Source organism: Equus caballus, chromosome 10 (assembly GCF_041296265.1).
Source record: "Equus caballus isolate H_3958 breed thoroughbred chromosome 10, TB-T2T, whole genome shotgun sequence".
Lineage (NCBI taxonomy): Eukaryota > Metazoa > Chordata > Mammalia > Perissodactyla > Equidae > Equus > Equus caballus.
Genome location: NC_091693.1, coordinates 8564172 through 8581290, shown reverse-complemented (window position 1 = coordinate 8581290; position 17119 = coordinate 8564172). Strand labels below are relative to the sequence as shown.

At 37.0% G+C, this 17119-nt stretch overlaps 1 protein-coding gene across 4 annotated transcripts in view; it reads right to left on the bottom strand.

Annotated features, from left to right (window-relative positions):
- Positions 1-17119, bottom strand: part of LOC106780877 (zinc finger protein 569) — a 58253-nt gene that overhangs the window by 16709 nt on the left and 24425 nt on the right. For 3 of the 4 annotated variants that reach the window (XM_014733056.3, XM_070224171.1, XM_070224174.1), the window contains exon 3: positions 14893-14950. The exons of the other annotated variant lie outside the window; for it this stretch is intronic. In XM_014733056.3, the coding sequence (XP_014588542.3) occupies positions 14893-14950 (58 nt within the window). The remainder of the gene's footprint in view (positions 1-14892; positions 14951-17119) is intronic. 4 annotated transcript variants of the gene reach the window in all.

Genomic DNA, 17119 nt, shown 5'->3' with positions numbered 1-17119 from the left:
GGGGGAGGGGTGGATGAAAGAGGTAAAGGGGCATATACGTATGGTGACAGATAAAAACTAGACTCTTGGTGGTGAGCATGATACAGTCTATATAGAAATTGATATATAATAATGTACACCTGAAATTACACAATGTTATAAACCAATATGATCTCAATAAAATAATTGTTTTTTAAAAAAAGGTACCCATGCAATTGGAAACTAAAAGAGAACAGAGGTAGCTACACTTACAACAGAAAAAGTAGATGTTAAGCAAAAACTGTAACAAGAGACAAGGTCATTATAAAATGATAAAGGGGTCAACTCATCAAGAAGATATAACAATCATAATTATATATGCACCCAACATTGCAGGACCTAAGTAATAAGCAAATACTAACAGATCTGAAGGGAGAAAAAGACAACATACAATAATAGTAGGGGACTTCAATCCCACTTTTAACCATGGATAAATCATCCAGACAGAAAATCAAATAAGGAAACACTTGATTGACCAAATGGACCTAAAAGACATATGCAGAATATTTCACCCCAAAGCAATAGAATACATATTCTTTCCAAGTATATATAGAACATTCTCCAGGAAAGATGACTTGGTAAGTCACAAAACAAGTCTTAGCAAATCAAAGACTGAAATCATACCAAGTATCTTTTCTGGATACTGGAAACCAATAACAAGAGGAAAGCTGGAAAATTCACAAATACGTGGAAATTAAACAACACACTCCAACAACCAATGGGTCAAAGAAGACATCAAGGGGCTGGCCCAGTGGTGCAGAGGTTAAATTCGCAGTTGCGCTTCTCCGCAGCCCGGAGTTCGCCGGTTCAGATCCCAGGTGAGGACAAGGCACCGCTTGGCAAAAGCCATGCTGTGGTAGGCATCCCACATATAAAGCAGAGGAAGATGGGCATGGATGTTAGCTCAGGGCCAGTCTTCCTCAGCAAAAAGAGGATTGGCAGTAGTTAGCTCAGGGCAATCTCTGCACCCCCCCGCTCAAGAAGAAGACATCAAAAGGGAAATTAAAATATATCTTGAAACAAATGAAAACGAAAACACAACATACCAAAATCTATGGAATGTAGCAAAAGTAATACTAAGAGGGAATAGCGATAAATGTCTACATTAAGAAAAAAGATCTCAAATAAACAATATAACTTTACTTCAAGTAACTAGAAAAAGAAGAACAAACTAAGTCCAAGTTAGCAGAAGGAAGGAAATAACAAAGGCCAGAGCAGAAATAAATGAAATAAAAACCAGAAAAACAATAGAAAAGATCAACCAAATTAAGGACTGTTTTTTGAAAGATAAATAATATTTACAAACCTTTAGCTAGACTGACTAAAAAAAAGAGAGAGGAGTTAAATAAATAAAATAAGAAATGAAATGAAAGAGGAGACATTACAATTGATACCACAGAAATACAAAGAGTCATAAGAGATTAGTATGAACAATTATATGCCAACAAATTGGATAACCTAGAAAAAAATGGATAAATTCCTAGAAAAAGATAACCTACCAAGACTGATTCATGAAGAAACAGAAAATCTGGACCAATAACAAGTAAAAAGATTGGATTAGTAATCAAAAATGTCCCACCAAAGAAAAGCCCAGGACCAGATGGTTTCCCTGGTGAATTCCACCAAACATCTGAAGAATGCTCACCAATCTTTCTGAAACTCTTCCAAAATACTCAAGTGGAGGGAACACTCCCAAGCTCATTTTATGACGCCAGCATTACCCTGATCCCCAAACCAGACAAGGACACTACAAGCAGACTATAGGTCAATATCCCTAAATGAATATAGATGCAAATTCTCAGCAAAATATTAGTGAACCAAATTCAACAGCATGTTAAAAGGATCATACATCATGATCAAGTGGGATTTATTCTTGGGATGCAAGGATGTTTCAACATATGCAAATCAATAAATGTGATATACAACATCATCAGAATGCAGGATAAAATCATATGATCATCTCAACAGATACAGAAAAAGCATGTTGAAAAAACCCAACATCATTTCATGAGAAAAACTCTCAACAAATTGAATAACACACTTCAATGTAATAAATGACATCTATGACAAGCCCATGGCTAACATCATACTCATGGTGAAAGACTCAAAATTTTTCCTCTAAAATCAGGAACAAGACTCTCAGCACTCCTATTCAACATAGTACTGGAAGTCCCAACCAGAGCAATCAGGCAAGAAAAAGAAATAAAAGGCATCCAAGTCAGAAAAGAAGTAAAACTGTTTTTGTTTGCGGATGATATGATCTTATATATAGAAAATCCTAAAGACTCCACCAAAAACTGTTAGAACTAATCAACAAATTCAGTAAAGCTGCAGGACACAAAATCAACATACAGAAATCAGTTGCATCCATATATTAACAACGAAATATCTGTAAAAGAAATAAAGAAAATAATCCCATTCACAATAGCACCAAAAACAATAAAATACTTAGGAATAAATTCAACCAAGGAAGCAAAAGATCTGTACGATGAAAACTATAAGACACTAATGGAAGAAGACACAGACAAATGTAAAGATATCCTGTGTTCATGGATTGGAAGAATTAATACTGCTAAAATGTCCATACTTCCCAAAGCCATCTATAGATTCAATGCAACTCCTAAGAGACTTCCCATGGATTTTTTCCACAAAAATAGAAAAAAAAGTCCTAAAATTTACACAGAACCACAAAAGATTCCAAATACCCAAAACAATCCTGAAAAAGAAGAACAAAGCTGGAGGTATCACCTTTCCTGATTTCAAAGTATAGTACAAAGCTAGTTATCAAAACAGTATGGTACTGGCATAAAAACAGACACATAGATCAATGGAATAGAACAGAGAGCCCAGAAATAAATCCACGCATATATGGTCAACTAATATTTGACAAGGGACTCAAGTAGACTCAATGGGAAAAGGACAGCCATTTTAATAAATGGTACTGGGAAAACTGGATAATCACATGCAGAAGAATAAATTGGACCCCTAGCTTATACCACTCACTAAAACTAACTCAAAATGGGTTAAAGATTTATAAGTAAGACCTGAGACTGTAAAACTCCCAGAAGAAAACAGAGGGAAACAGCTCCTTGACATTGGTCTTGGCAGTGATTTTTTGGATATGACACCAAAAGCCCAAGTGACAAAAGCAGAAATAAGTGCCACCACAGCAAACTAAAAAGCTTCTGCACAGCAAAAGAAACAATCAACAAAATGAGAAGGCAGTCAATGGAATGGGAGAAATTATTTGCAAACCATATATCTGATAAGGGGTTAATATCCAAAATATCTAAAAAACTCATATAACTCAAGAGCAAAAAAACAATCTGATTAAAAAATGGACAGACGACCTGATTTTTTCAAAGAAGACATACAAATGGCCAGCAAGTACATGAAAAGATGTTTGACATCACTAATCATCAGAGAATTGATGATTATCTCAAAATCACAATGAGATACCATCTCACACCCGTTAGAATGGCTATCATCAAAAAGACAACAGAAAAGCGTTGATGAGGATGTGGAGAAAAGAGAACCCTTGTGCACTGTTGGTGGTATGTAAATTGGTACAGTCACTATGCAAAACGCTATGGGGGTTGCTCAAAAAATTAAAAATAGATCCAGCAATCCCACTTCTAGGTATACATCTAAAGGAAATGAAATCAGGATCTGGAAGAAATATCTGCACTCCCATGTTGAGTGCACAATTATTCACAACAGCCAAGATACGGAAACAACCTAAGTATGTGTCTATGAATGAAAAGATAAAGAAGATATACAACAGAATATTATTCAGCAACAAGAAAGAAGGAAATCTCGCCATTAGTGATAAGATGGGTAGACCTTGAGGGCATTATGCTAAGTGAAATAAGTCAGAGAAAGACAAATACTGTATGACCTCACTTACATGTGGAATCTTAAAAAGCCAAACGCATAGAAATGAGAGTAGAATGATGGTTGCCAGGGGATGGGGGTGGGGGAAACGGGGAGATGCTGGTCAATGGGTATAAACTTCCAGTTATAATATGAATAATTTCTAGAGATCTAATGTACAGCATGGTGATTATAGTTAACAGTACTATATTATATACTTGAAAGTTGCTAAGAGAGTAGATCTTAAATGTTCTCATCACAAAAAAGAAATGGGGGCCAGCCTGGTGGTGCAGTGATTAAGTTCACACATTCTGCTTCAGGAGCCCGGGGTTCACAGTTCGGATTCCAGGTGCGGACCTACACAACCGTTTCTCAAGCCATGCTGTGGCAGGTATCCCACATATAAAATAGAGGAAGACAGCCATGGATGTTAGCTCACGGCCAGTCTTCCTCAGCAAAAAGAGGAGGATTGGCAGCAGATGTTAGCTCAGGGCTAATCTTCCTCAAAAAAAAAAAAGAAATGGTAATTATGTGACAAGATGGAGGTGTTAGCTAATGCTATGGTGCTAATCGTTTTGTAATATATATCAAATCAACAGGTTGTATACATTAAACTAACACAGTGTTATATGTAAATTTTATCTCAGTAAAGGTGGGAAAAAAAAGAAACCAAAGGCAAAGAGTTGGGGCCAGCCCAGTAGACTACCTGTTAACTTTGCACACTCCACTTCAGCAGCCCAGGGTTTGCCGGTTTGGTTCCCAGGTGCCAACCTACATACCGCTCATCAAGTCATGCTGTGGTAGCATCCCACATAGAAGAACTAGAAGGACTTACAACTAGGGTAGACAACTTCTGTACTGGGCCTTTGGGGAGGGGAAAAAAAAGAGGAAGATTGGCAACATATGTTAGCTCAGGGCCAATCTTCCTCACCAAAAAAGCATACCTAAAAAAAAGCAAAGCATTATTAAACAACTCCTGAAAATCCAGGAGGTTGTTGGGACTTTCCCTTAAAAGACCAAAATAAGCTTGGACAAAAGCACTTGGAGAGGAAGTAGGGCTAAGGAGAAAACAATGCAGAAAACTGGTCCTAGTATAATGGTTTTACTAGGTTTCAGTTATACTGAAAGACAAGAGCACATAAGATGAATTCTTTCCAATACTGCTTCAGCCTCAGATTTCTCCTCAGGAAGTTATATTTTCTCAGGAAGATGGATCAATAAACTAGTAAATAAATTTTAAAAACCAACACCACAGATTTGGCAAGAAAACCCTAATTGCACCCAGCTCAAGAGTGAGAGAATCCAAAAAGAAATCATTAAAATAAACGAATAAAATACTTAATAAAAATAATTTAGTAAATGTGAAAGCATAAATAACCTAAAAATGAGAAATCTAGAACTTAGATACATAAATCTCCATATTTAAAAGTTGATATTTTAACTATAAATAATGAATTAGGCGAATGTTTAATGAAGAAAAAGAAATTCAAAGAAATACAAAATTAGGAATAAATACTGAAACAAACTGAATCTCAATGAAAAATCTCAATGGAATGAATAATTTAAAAAGAAATAGGAGAACAACATTGATCTAAAAAGAAAAGAAAGAAATCCAGAAGAATGTGATACTGTAGCACAGACTATTACTCCTCTACCCCAGTATTTATGCTCCCCCTTTCCCAAAGTTTTGACTGGGCACATGGCCTCCTGGAATAAATAATCATTCTTTAACTCCTTGGAAACTAGAGATTTTTACATGTCCAAGGTTCTAGTCAATGAGATGAAAGCAGGAGTATTATGTACAACTAGCAGTAAGTGGGCTGAAAGGGATGAAGTATACCTTTTTCCCCAGCTTCCCCCTTCCTGTGGACTGCTAAGGAAACACAATGGCTAGGGCAAAGATAGTCATTTGGGACAAAGAGGTAGAAGGCACCTATTAGAGGACAATTAGGTAGAGAAACGAAATAGAAGGGTCCTGGTTCTCTACGCATTGGAGATTTAGGACTAGCACAGTTTGTTGGTACCTGAACTTCTGTATGAGAGAGAAACAAAATTCTGTCCTGTTATCTGAGATTTCTGTCACAGGCAGTTAATAACACTAGGTAAATCCATATAGACATATAAAAATGTTCACACCAAAAAGAGAACATTTCAAAGTACCACCTTTGTGGCAGTCATGGAAGTGTGCTCTTAGATCCCCTTCAAGAAAACCAGCTGTGAGAAGCATAGTTGGTAAACATCCTCCAGCTGCTCCATCTTTGGTTCTACTCTTGAGTTCATGCTGAGACCATGCTATTCCCAAGCTACTTCCAGCCAAAGACTAAGCACAGTGAGAGTATGAGCGCCTGGACCATTTCTACTTGATGTGGGACTCCTCTAATCGGAAAGCTTTGGTCAGCAACTCTCCATTGGCCTGGCTGAGACTTTCTTGCAGCTTCATGATGGTCTGAGTTGGCAGAAGAAAGAATCAGTAAGCTTAAAGATCAACAGATTAACAGAAACTATGCAATGTGAAGAAAAGAAAGAAAAAAGAATGAAGAAAAATGAGCAGAGATGCAGAGAAATCTAAGACAGCAATAAGTGTATCAACACATGCATAATGTGAGTACCAGAAGGAGAGAAAGGACAGAAAAATATTCAAAGAAATTATGGTTGAAAACTTCCTGAATTTGATTTAAAAACACTAATATATATATCCAAGACACTCAATGAACCCTAAGCAGGATAAACACAGAGTTACAAACCTAAACACATCATAATCAAAATGCTGAAAGTAAAGATAAAGAGAAAATCTTAAAAGCAGCAAGAGAAAACCAATCCATTATCTACAAGGCAGCCACAAGAAAATTAACAGCTGACTTTTCATCAGAAACAAGGGAGGCCAAATGGCAATGAGACAACATATTCCAAGTGCTGAAAGAAAAAACACTAATAATCCTATATCTGGTAAAGTTATCTTTCAAAAATGAAGATGACTATACTAAGTTAAAGAAGCCAAACACAAAAGGTCATACATTTTATGATTCTATTATATGAAATGTATGGAATAGGTTAATCCATAGAGACAGAATGTAGATTTGTGGTTGCCAGGGCTGGGAGGAGAGGGGAATGGAGGAGTCGATGCTTAATGGGTATGGGGTTTTACTTTGGGGTGATGAAAATATTTTGGAACTAGACAGAGATTGTGGCTGCACAACATTGTGAACAGCATTGTGAATACCACTGAATTGCTGACTTTAAAATGATTAATTTTATGTCCTGTGAATTTCATCTAAAAATAAGTGAAATTTATTCCCAGATAAACAAAAATAGAGAATTCATTGCTAGCAGACTGGCCTCACAAGAAATAATAAAAGAAGTTCCTCAGGCTGAAAGGAAATGACAGCAAACATTAATTCAAATCCTCACGAAAAAATGAAGAGCTCAAGTAAAGCACTAAGCAGAATGCAGAGCACACAGTAGGCTTGTCAATTCAGTTTTATTTTCCTAGGCATTCTGCTCTATGTTTCTGAAGAAATGAACTTTTTATTTGCAGATGAAAACTTAACATAGCAACAAAAGAACAAGACGATGTGATGTTCTTCCTCTAGGGCTACTTTTCTTACTTCTGGATGGATGTCCTTTGTCATCAAGAATATCTCGAGACCTTCTGGGGCCATATTTTATATTACCTTGGGCCTAAAGTCAGCACTCAAAGACTCCAAACATGTGTGCCCAGTATACTAGTTAGGAAATGCTTTTTTAATGTATGTTTCCTTATTCCTCATGCCCCTTCTCCATTTTAGCTTTACTGAAAGAAGAAAGACAGAGGGTCAGATGGCAGGGGAAGATCATCTCCTTCGCCCTGGAGGATAAAGAAGAAAGGCTATGGAGATAGGGAGGTAGGCCGTGAAATGTTTGCTCAGAACTCCCCACTCCAGCACATTAACGTGGCATGAAAGAGAGGCAGTGAGTTAAGAGGGCAAAGCGCCATGGTCAAGTCGGGAGAAGGACTTCACTGTAGCCCTTGGTTCCCATATAGCATACATACTGAGTAGGGAGTAACAGGACGCTTGCAGAAGGCAAGGTGACCCCACAGGCTGCGGGCTATATGGAACCCTGGCACTCTTGGGAGGACATGACAGACTCAGAGAAGATTATGGAGGCAGCAAGACCCAAAGGAAGCCAGGTGAAGGGAGAGGCCCTTGGACCATGACTGAGCTGAGAAGTGTACCACAAATTCACCAGCTACAGAATGCCCAGAAAAAGAAACAAGCTAAACTACATTCATTAGTACTGAAAGCAGCCAGCACATATCCACGGAGGATCATAGGAGATCCCTTCCTCCCAAAGCTATGAAGCTCTTCTTCCATGTCTCAGACACCACCTTAGAGAGGACTGGGGTATGGAGGGGATCTTAATGACTGAGTAATTATTCAAAGAAACAATTTACGGATTGGACTAAGTTTTGAACCAGACTGCATTAAAAGTAGCTTTTTTTTTTTCATTCTAGTAATCAGAACTCATAAGGGATATCAGAAAAAATTTAAAAAATACACTATATTTTCAATGCACAGCTCAGTGTAGTATGAATAATTCTGTGATCCTTACACACATAAAATCATTAAAAACATAAAGTTAAGGGACAAAAAATTAGGGAGTATGTATGACATGAAGAAGTAAGTGACTTTCAGACAATGTTCAAATTCTCTAAAGAATTTATAATCACAAAATTTACTTTAATAAAACAGCACTGCCTTGGACAAGTCATAATTTTGAACATCTTGTCCAAAACAGCATTCACTGCGCACTTGTGGTAGGCACTGCAGGAAATCTGCTAAATAAAATAATAAGTGCTTACAAGACACTTATATCTTGGCTCCACCTTAACTTTTTTTTTCCGCTAAGGAAGATTCACCCTGAGCTAACATCTGTCACCAGTCTTCCTCTTTTTTTTTCGCTTGAGGAAGATTAGCCCTGAGCTAACATCTGTGCCAATCTTCCTCTGTTTTCTACGCAGGTCACTGCCACAGCACAGCTGACGAGTGGTGTAGGTCCCTGCCAGGGATCTGAACCTGCGAACCTTGGCTGCCAAAGCCAGTGCACCAAACTTAACCACTAGGCCCCAGCGCCTAAAAAGAAGTTTTTCTTTTTGAATCTTTTATCATTATCTTCCTATTTAATTGCATTGTGGAACATGTATAGTTTATACTTTTGAAATTTTCTGAATTTTATTCAGGCCCCTCCACCTTACCTTTTAATGCCAGAAGTCAACCTAACAAAAATCTGCTTTCAAGAAAGTCCTGGTGTCTGTCATGTATACCTTATTATAAATTAAATTAATGTATTAACTCTCCAGGAAGAAAAAAAGTACCCAACTGCCCCCCAACCAAGGTTACAGGGTTAGTTTAACACTCAAAAATTGATCATTGTAATTTACCACATTAATAGAAAAAAGGAGAAAATTGTTTGATCAAGATCGTATATAAAAGAAAGTACTTGACAAAATTTAACACCAATTTATGATAAACACTCTTAGCAGTCTAGGAATAAAAGGAAATTTCCGTCATCTGGAAGATTATTAACAAAAAAAACCTACAGCAAATATCATACTCACGAATGATTGAAAGTGTACCCCTAAGACAGAGAATGAGACAAAGATGACTGCCACCACCACAACTATTGCACAATATACTGAATGTTTAGCAATTCAAATAACAAAAAAAGGGGGCATGAGGATTCAAAATGAAGAAAACTATTTGCAGATGACATCCTTGTAAACATAATCCAATTCAAAATAAAAATCTCAGCAGTTTCAACTGTGAAAATGGACTAATTCTAAAATTTATAAGGAAGTATAAATAGCCACAAATAGCTAAAGCAATGTTGAAGAAAAACAAAGATGGAGGAATCATTTGCATTAATCAGATATCAAGATTTATTATAATAAAGATATGATAATTAAGATAGAGTGATAGTGACATAAGAAAACAAATAAAACAATAGAAAAGGACAAAGTCAGGAATACATATACTAACATGAATTGTCCTGAAAACATAATGCAGAGTGGAGAAAAAGGGAGGTGCAAGACTGTAAGCCCATTAAGTTCCCAGTTATTTAAAATCCTAAAACACAGCAGCATTATGTAATGTTTATACATACAAATCTGTGTGGTAAAAATATAAAACCATGGACTCTACGGACATACTTAATATTCATGAGAGTGAGTGCCTCTGGGGACAGAGTATCTGCACTATTCTAATTATTTTATTGAAAAAAATTGAAGCAAAGTGACAAAATATTAACATACGCTAATTCCGGCTATTTATTCTACTTCTCCCTCTCTCTTCCTAGATTTTAAACCAATAAAGAAGGAAAGAAAGAAAAAGAGAAGACAGAGAGAGACATGAAACAGCAGCTCTGCATTAGCTCTCCTTTTCTGCGTTCTAACTCACTGACTTGAATTTTATTCTCACCAATTCCTTCTTCTATTTTCTCATTTTGTTTCTAATTTCTAGAGCTATATATTTTGTTCATTTTATGTTTATTAACTTTATTATTCAGCCTATAGGTTTTCTGTGCATTGATTTTTCTTTTTAGATGTTCTGTAACAAATCTTTATGTCCTCCTTAAGCTGAGTTGCTTATGATACTTTAAAAAGTGTCTTCTGGAAGTTTTTCTTTTTGAATCTTTTATCATTATCTTCCTATTTAATTGCATTGTGGAACATGTATAGTTTATACTTTTGAAATTTACTGAATTCTATTCAGGCCTAATATATGGTCAGTTTCTTAGTTTATTCCATATCTAAATAAGAGATATTAACTATTTCCAGGCTATAAGCTGTTCATTAATTAGCTCTATCAAATTATTATTGGTAGTTACATTCATTTTGTTGTCTACGTGATCCGCCTATCATGAGCTAAGACAGACCAATGAAAGGCCTCTATTGACACATTTCTTATTTTTCACGGTGTTCCTTATATGAATTTGCTGCAGTTTATTTGGTACAGAAGTAGTCCTAACTATTTATCTTTCTTATCTGCTGCTGCACTCATCATCATTTTAAAGCACTGTGCTTTTTGTTTGTTTAAAGCTTACTGTCTTGAATTTTATCTTACCTGACAGTAACGCATAGATTTTTCCTTTTTTTTTAACTGCATTTCCTGGCTTTACTTAAACAATGTTTAAAATTTCTCTGGGTCAAGAGCTTCCCATCTGTTAAATGAAAACGTTGGAATAGATGTTCTCTTAAATCTTCTTTGAATATTTAATCATTCTCAAAAGAAAAGGGAACAGCTAGGAAAATGAGGAGATTCTTTAAAGAATCCTGGATTTTTTGACAGACTGAGAACTTAGAGAACTCTCTAGTAGAAAATTGTGGTTTTCTAATTATCATACATTTATTTACTGCCTAGAATCCAGTTGGGAGTTTGCCTCTGATAGTTCACTATCTCAGGAAACATTACCTATTCCATAGTAGGCTTGTGAGGAATAATATCATACTCAGCATCTGCTATTAACTTTCCCATCTGGGTTAACAGCAACATTAACCACCTTTTTCCAAAAATGGAACTGTGGCAGTAAGTTTTGATTCCTCCTTCTTCTTCAACACCTAGGTAGAGTGTGTCAAGTTCTTTTAATGTAGTCTCGGTCAGCAACACCTCGTACATCTCCTATTTCACACAACATATTTTCACTATATGTTAAAACAATGGAACAGAAGGATTAAATGATTGAACCTTTTTTTGATAACTCAGAGGTGATTCGAGGGTCTTATAGGACTTGAGGTTTTCATTATGAATGTTAATTGTCACTGAGGAGCACGAGAAAATAATTCTTATTTGAGCCCTGGAGTTACGGGTTTTTAGTCAATATGTTACTGAGTTACCAGATGTGCCCAGCACTGGTTTAGGTCCTAAAAATACAGCAGTAAGAAAGACCTAAGTTCTAGCCCTCTTGGAACTTACACTCTACTTGGGAGAAACAAATGAAAACATAAACACGTGAATATGTCAGATAAGATAGTGTGATGGTTAATTTTATGTGTTAAACAGATAAACACATAAACACTGGGCCACAGTCTGGCTAAACATTATTCTGAATGTGTCTGTGAGGGTGTTCTACATGAGATTAACATTTAAATCAGCAGACTGAGTAAAGCAAATTGTCCGCCCTAATATGAGTGGGCCTCATCCAATCAATTGAAGACCTGAAGAGAACAAAAAGGCTGCGTAAGAGACGCCTGACTGTTTGACCTGGGATATTGATCTTTTCTAGTAGCTTTAATAGCATGTTCAAAGTTCCTGAAACTTGGTCTGTTCCAACAGGAGAAATATGGTAGCATCACTGAAAGACAGTGAATGAGGGAGGGTGTAGCATGAGATCATGGTAAAGACACAGGCAGAAGGCATATCATGTAGGGTTTTGTAACGGACAGTAAGGAATCTGAATTTTATTCCAAGTGTAATGGGAAGCCATTAGATGGTTTTAAGCAGAGAAGCGAATGCCTTAGGTTTTAAATGATTGCTTTGGTTGTTCCATGGAGAATGACAAGAATGGATGCAGGGAGACTAGTAGGCAGTTACTGAAGTACTTCCAGGTAAGAAACGATACGGCCTGAGTTACAGCAAGATCTATGGAAATGTTGACAAGTGATCAGATTCGAGACACGATGAACTTTTTAAAAACTGGACTAATCTGATGATTTTTTTAAAAAATCATTTTATTTGCATTTCATTAATGAGTGAGACACAGAGACAGCGGTTAAGATTAGAGGCTTCACAGTCATACTGCCTGGGACTGAAGCCTGATTCCACCACATCCTTCCCCTCTGCCCTCGAGCCAGTTTCTCAAATCTTTCTGTGCTTGCTTCCTCACTCGTGAAAAAAAAAAGGAAAACAGACTCCTTATGACGATTATATAAGGCAATCCATGTAAAGCTTTGATTAACAATAGACAGTAGTTTTATTATTATTTGCAATTTTCTTGGGCATTTGTTCTCTTTTATTTTTTCAATCGTGAATTTCTTTTTCACCTCCTGTACACAGTTTCCTACTAGATTTTAATTTGGTTTGTAAATATGTATTTAAATACCAGACTGGGTCTGCCATATGTATTACTAAAATTGTTGCCAAGTTTTGCCAATTTACTTTATTTATGGTGATTGTATCAAAAAGGAAAATGTAATTTTTCTGAATGCAAATTTAGTTGAGCTTCTCTTTTATTGCCTATGAGTTTGGTATTATAAAAAAAGGCAGGCTAGTGAGCATAGAAAATACACTCGAGATGGTTGTCTTGGAGTAACTGGAGCTCTCATACGCTATTAAGAGTGTAATTTTGGACAACTACTTTGGAAAACTGTCTGGCAGTATCAATAAAAGCTGCTCTTATGAATAACCTACGACTCAGCAATTCTACTTTGGCATATATACAAAGGAATGTGTACATTTGTGCAACAAGAAAGTTCATAGCAACAATATTTGTAATTGTCCCAAAATAAAAACTACCTAAATGCCAATCAATAATAGAATAGATAAAGTTGTGGTTTATTCACATAACTAATATACAGCAATTCAATTAAATGAACTACAACTACCTGCAAGAATTCAACATGAATCTGACAAAGTATTAAGCAAAAGAAGCCACATACAGAATACATACATTATATAAAGTTAAAAGATAGGTAGAAGTAATCTATGGGGATAGAAGTTGAAGAGTGGCTACCCTTGGGGTGGGACTTATGACTTGCAAAAGTACACAAGGAGTTGAACGGGTGTTAGGGTAATGTTGTATTTCTTGATCAACTGCTTGTGCTGGTTACACAGGTGTATTCACTTTGAAAATTAACTGAGTTTGAGGAAAAAACTAGAGATATAGAAAAGCTGCTAGATAGGGACACATGGTCAAAGAAAGGTGCATCTTAGTATACCAAAGCTTTGAGCTGAGGGTAGAAAGGTGGTAAAATGAGATATGTTCAATAGCTAAGAGTGCAGGATAAATCTGAAAGAGAAAGATTTTAAAGTATGTGTAAAGAAAAAGGATGAATTTCTGAGGAAAAGGAAATATCCTTGAAGAGGAGGCAGATATTACTTATTCTAAGAGTAAAATAAAGAAGAAATAAGGAGCCATGGATTCAATGTATTAAAATGACAAGTATTCAGAAAAACCATGTATTGCAGGCATTGTTCTAGGGGCTGGAGATACAGCGATAAACCAAATAAAACATTCTCCCTGTTCACATTCTAGTGGACTAAAATTATAAGAATTTACAAGAAATTATTACTTTAGATTGTAGCCCAATCTATACCAAATGCCCATTAAAAAATATAATTATGTAAGGTCATTTGACAGAAAGACATCTCTTTATTTCTTCAGATATGCTAGTTTTTGTTTTTAAAAAAATGAGGTATGACACGCATAGAATAATGAGGCAAAATGTATTAATTAAGTATAAAATGACACATTTTTATACATTTATATATTTGTGTACCCACCACCCAGGTCAAAATACAAAACATTTTCAGCACTCCAGATGATTCTCTCATGTTCTTTCCCAGCAAATACTCCTTCAGGGGTAACCACTATTCTGACTTCTCTCATAGATTAGTTTTCCTAGTTTTCAAACTTCATACAAATGGATCCATATAGAATGAACTCTTTTATTTCTGGCTTCTTTCACTCCACGTGTTTGTGAGATTTTCCATATTGCTGTGAGTAGCAATATTTTATCCTTAAGTACAATGCCAATTATGCAATGAATTTCTGCTCTGGTTTGCTTTACCAATATAATAATGAAATTATTGAAATTGAAAGTGAAGCCCAGCTTTAATCTCTCTGAATGAATGCATTTCTGCATAACTATATTTCAACTCTTCCCTGGTCTTAATCTTCCAACTCTATTTGCTTTGAAAGTATGTTTTATCTATATAGGATTTTCCAATTTACTGTATGGATTACTCCAATCACCTTAAACTGCACTGTAGAATAAGGCAGGTAACAAATACACTATTAAAAATTTACCTGGGACTCAGTCATTTCCTCTTCTTTTTGGGAATGGACAGGGCCTGAGAAGGCAGCGCTGGAGAAGAGAATAAAAGCCATTAGACCAGGGTGCTTTGTGGTTTCAGAAACCTGCACCCACAAGGTAAATTAAAGGTCACCCTGTAGCAAAATGATACTTGGATCCATCAGAAAAGCCAAGAATATTCAGACCACAGAGGTGCTAATAGGTAAAGGATGACTGGTATGCTCATGTGGAGCTTAGGCATAAGGTGGACAGAAATAGGAGTACAGGGGCTGGCCCCATGGCCGAGTGGTTAAGTTCATGCACTCCACTTTGGTGGCCCAGGGTTTCCTTGGTTCAGATCCTCGACATGGACATGGCACCGCTCATCAGGCCACGCTGAGGTGGTGTCCCACATGCCGCAGCTAGAAGGACCCACAACTAAGATATACAACTATGTACCGGGGGGATTTGGGGAGAAAAAGCAGGAAAGGAAAAAAAAAAAAAAGATTGGCAACAGTTATTAGCTCAGGTGCCACTATTAAAAAAAAAGAAATCTGAGTGCCTATGTGGGAAACATCCCATGAATTTATCAATAGCTCTGTATCAGAGAATGAATAGTTCACATGTAGCAAGAAGACACGTAGCTTCAGGAAAGCACATAACCAAGAAAATTGTGAAAACGCAAAACACCTAAGGTATTTTATTGTACTGAGACATTTAAAAAGATATATTAAGTAAATAAAATGGAAATTTATCCAAAATGGTGACACAATTGTATTTCAAGGAAGGAGTAAGAAGTTTGTGTGTGTGAGTGATGTGTGTCAGAGATATTGGTGGTGGTAAGAGAGTTAAATCTTATTTTCCATAGTGAAAAAAAGAAAGCCTAAATTTGAAAAGTGCCAAATGATAGCAGGATAAACATGTGACTTAGAAAATTGAATAAATAAATCAAGTCGCAGTTAAGGGTTGAAAGTGGTTCTTTCTGGGAACAGGAATTAGTGATGGGGGAAAAAGAAACAGCTATAGTTTTTCTTATTATTACGACAAGTCTAGTAGCACTAGCAGCACTATTCGATTTTTTTAAACCAACATTCACATATTATTTTTACCAAAATACACATTTAATCAAGAAAACACATACCATTGCAATAGATTCAAACAATACCACAGTGTGTAAGTAGCAACACAGATGTCTCCCCACCCCATGCTCAGCCCACTTCCCAGTTTTAATTTGATAGAGAAAAATTTATCTATTAATTTACTGTCCTGCTTTTTTTTGGTTGTTGTTTGTTTGTTTTAATGGTCACACATTTGAAGTTTTCTCCTAAGGCTCTTTTAAAAGAAACTTTAGGCCAGATGGATCACGGTGGGAAAGAACAGCGACCTGGGAGCAAAGAGATTTGCCTTCCAGTCCTCTCTCTGCCACTAACAAGCACTGTCGCCCTGGACAGTGATCCTTTAAGAGGACAGCAGAATAAGATGGTCTCTAAGTAGCTCCTCAGCACCAGGACTGTGAAATTCTGTAAAGGAGAGGTGATACATTCCTAAGGATGGAGAACCAGCATATGACTAGAGGCCAAATGTGGCAGATAATGTTACTGTCTAAAAATAGCCATTGCCTACACACTATTCCTTGAAAACTGAATCCCAATTTTATCATCATGGCAATGTACCTTCTCCCAAGGATGAATCACGACTGACCTAGGTCAATGAGGATAATCCCATTCCACTCAGCTGCCAGGTACTCACCTTCCCAGCATCCCTCACAGCTAAGAGTTACAGTGTGACGGAGTATTGGTCAACAGGAGTGAAGATGATGTCTACTGGGAAGGAGAAGGGGCAGAGCAAAATGGCGGGGTGAGCTGACCTGGGATTCTCTCCCCTCCAAAATACAACAAAGGATTGGAAAAACTGAATTTCAGAGAATAAGTCTAATGCCAACACGTTAGAGACCTACAATGCCAAGAAGGCAGAGAACATAAACCTGCGGATGGCCTCGGAGGCGCTGGAACAGTAGGAGAGAACATCGCTCCCTCCCCTAGAGTCTGCGATTGCTGCTGCGCGGTCCGGGAAAGAGTGGGGGAGGGGCTGCACAACCGGGGGATCATCCAGGACTCCTGCCGCTGATTCAGTGGAAACCCACTGACGGGGGGAAAGCTTCCATGCGCGGGGAGCCCATAAACCCAGGGCCTCGGGAGACCAGAGAATAGAACTGACCTGAATCCAGATCAGTGTACAAGA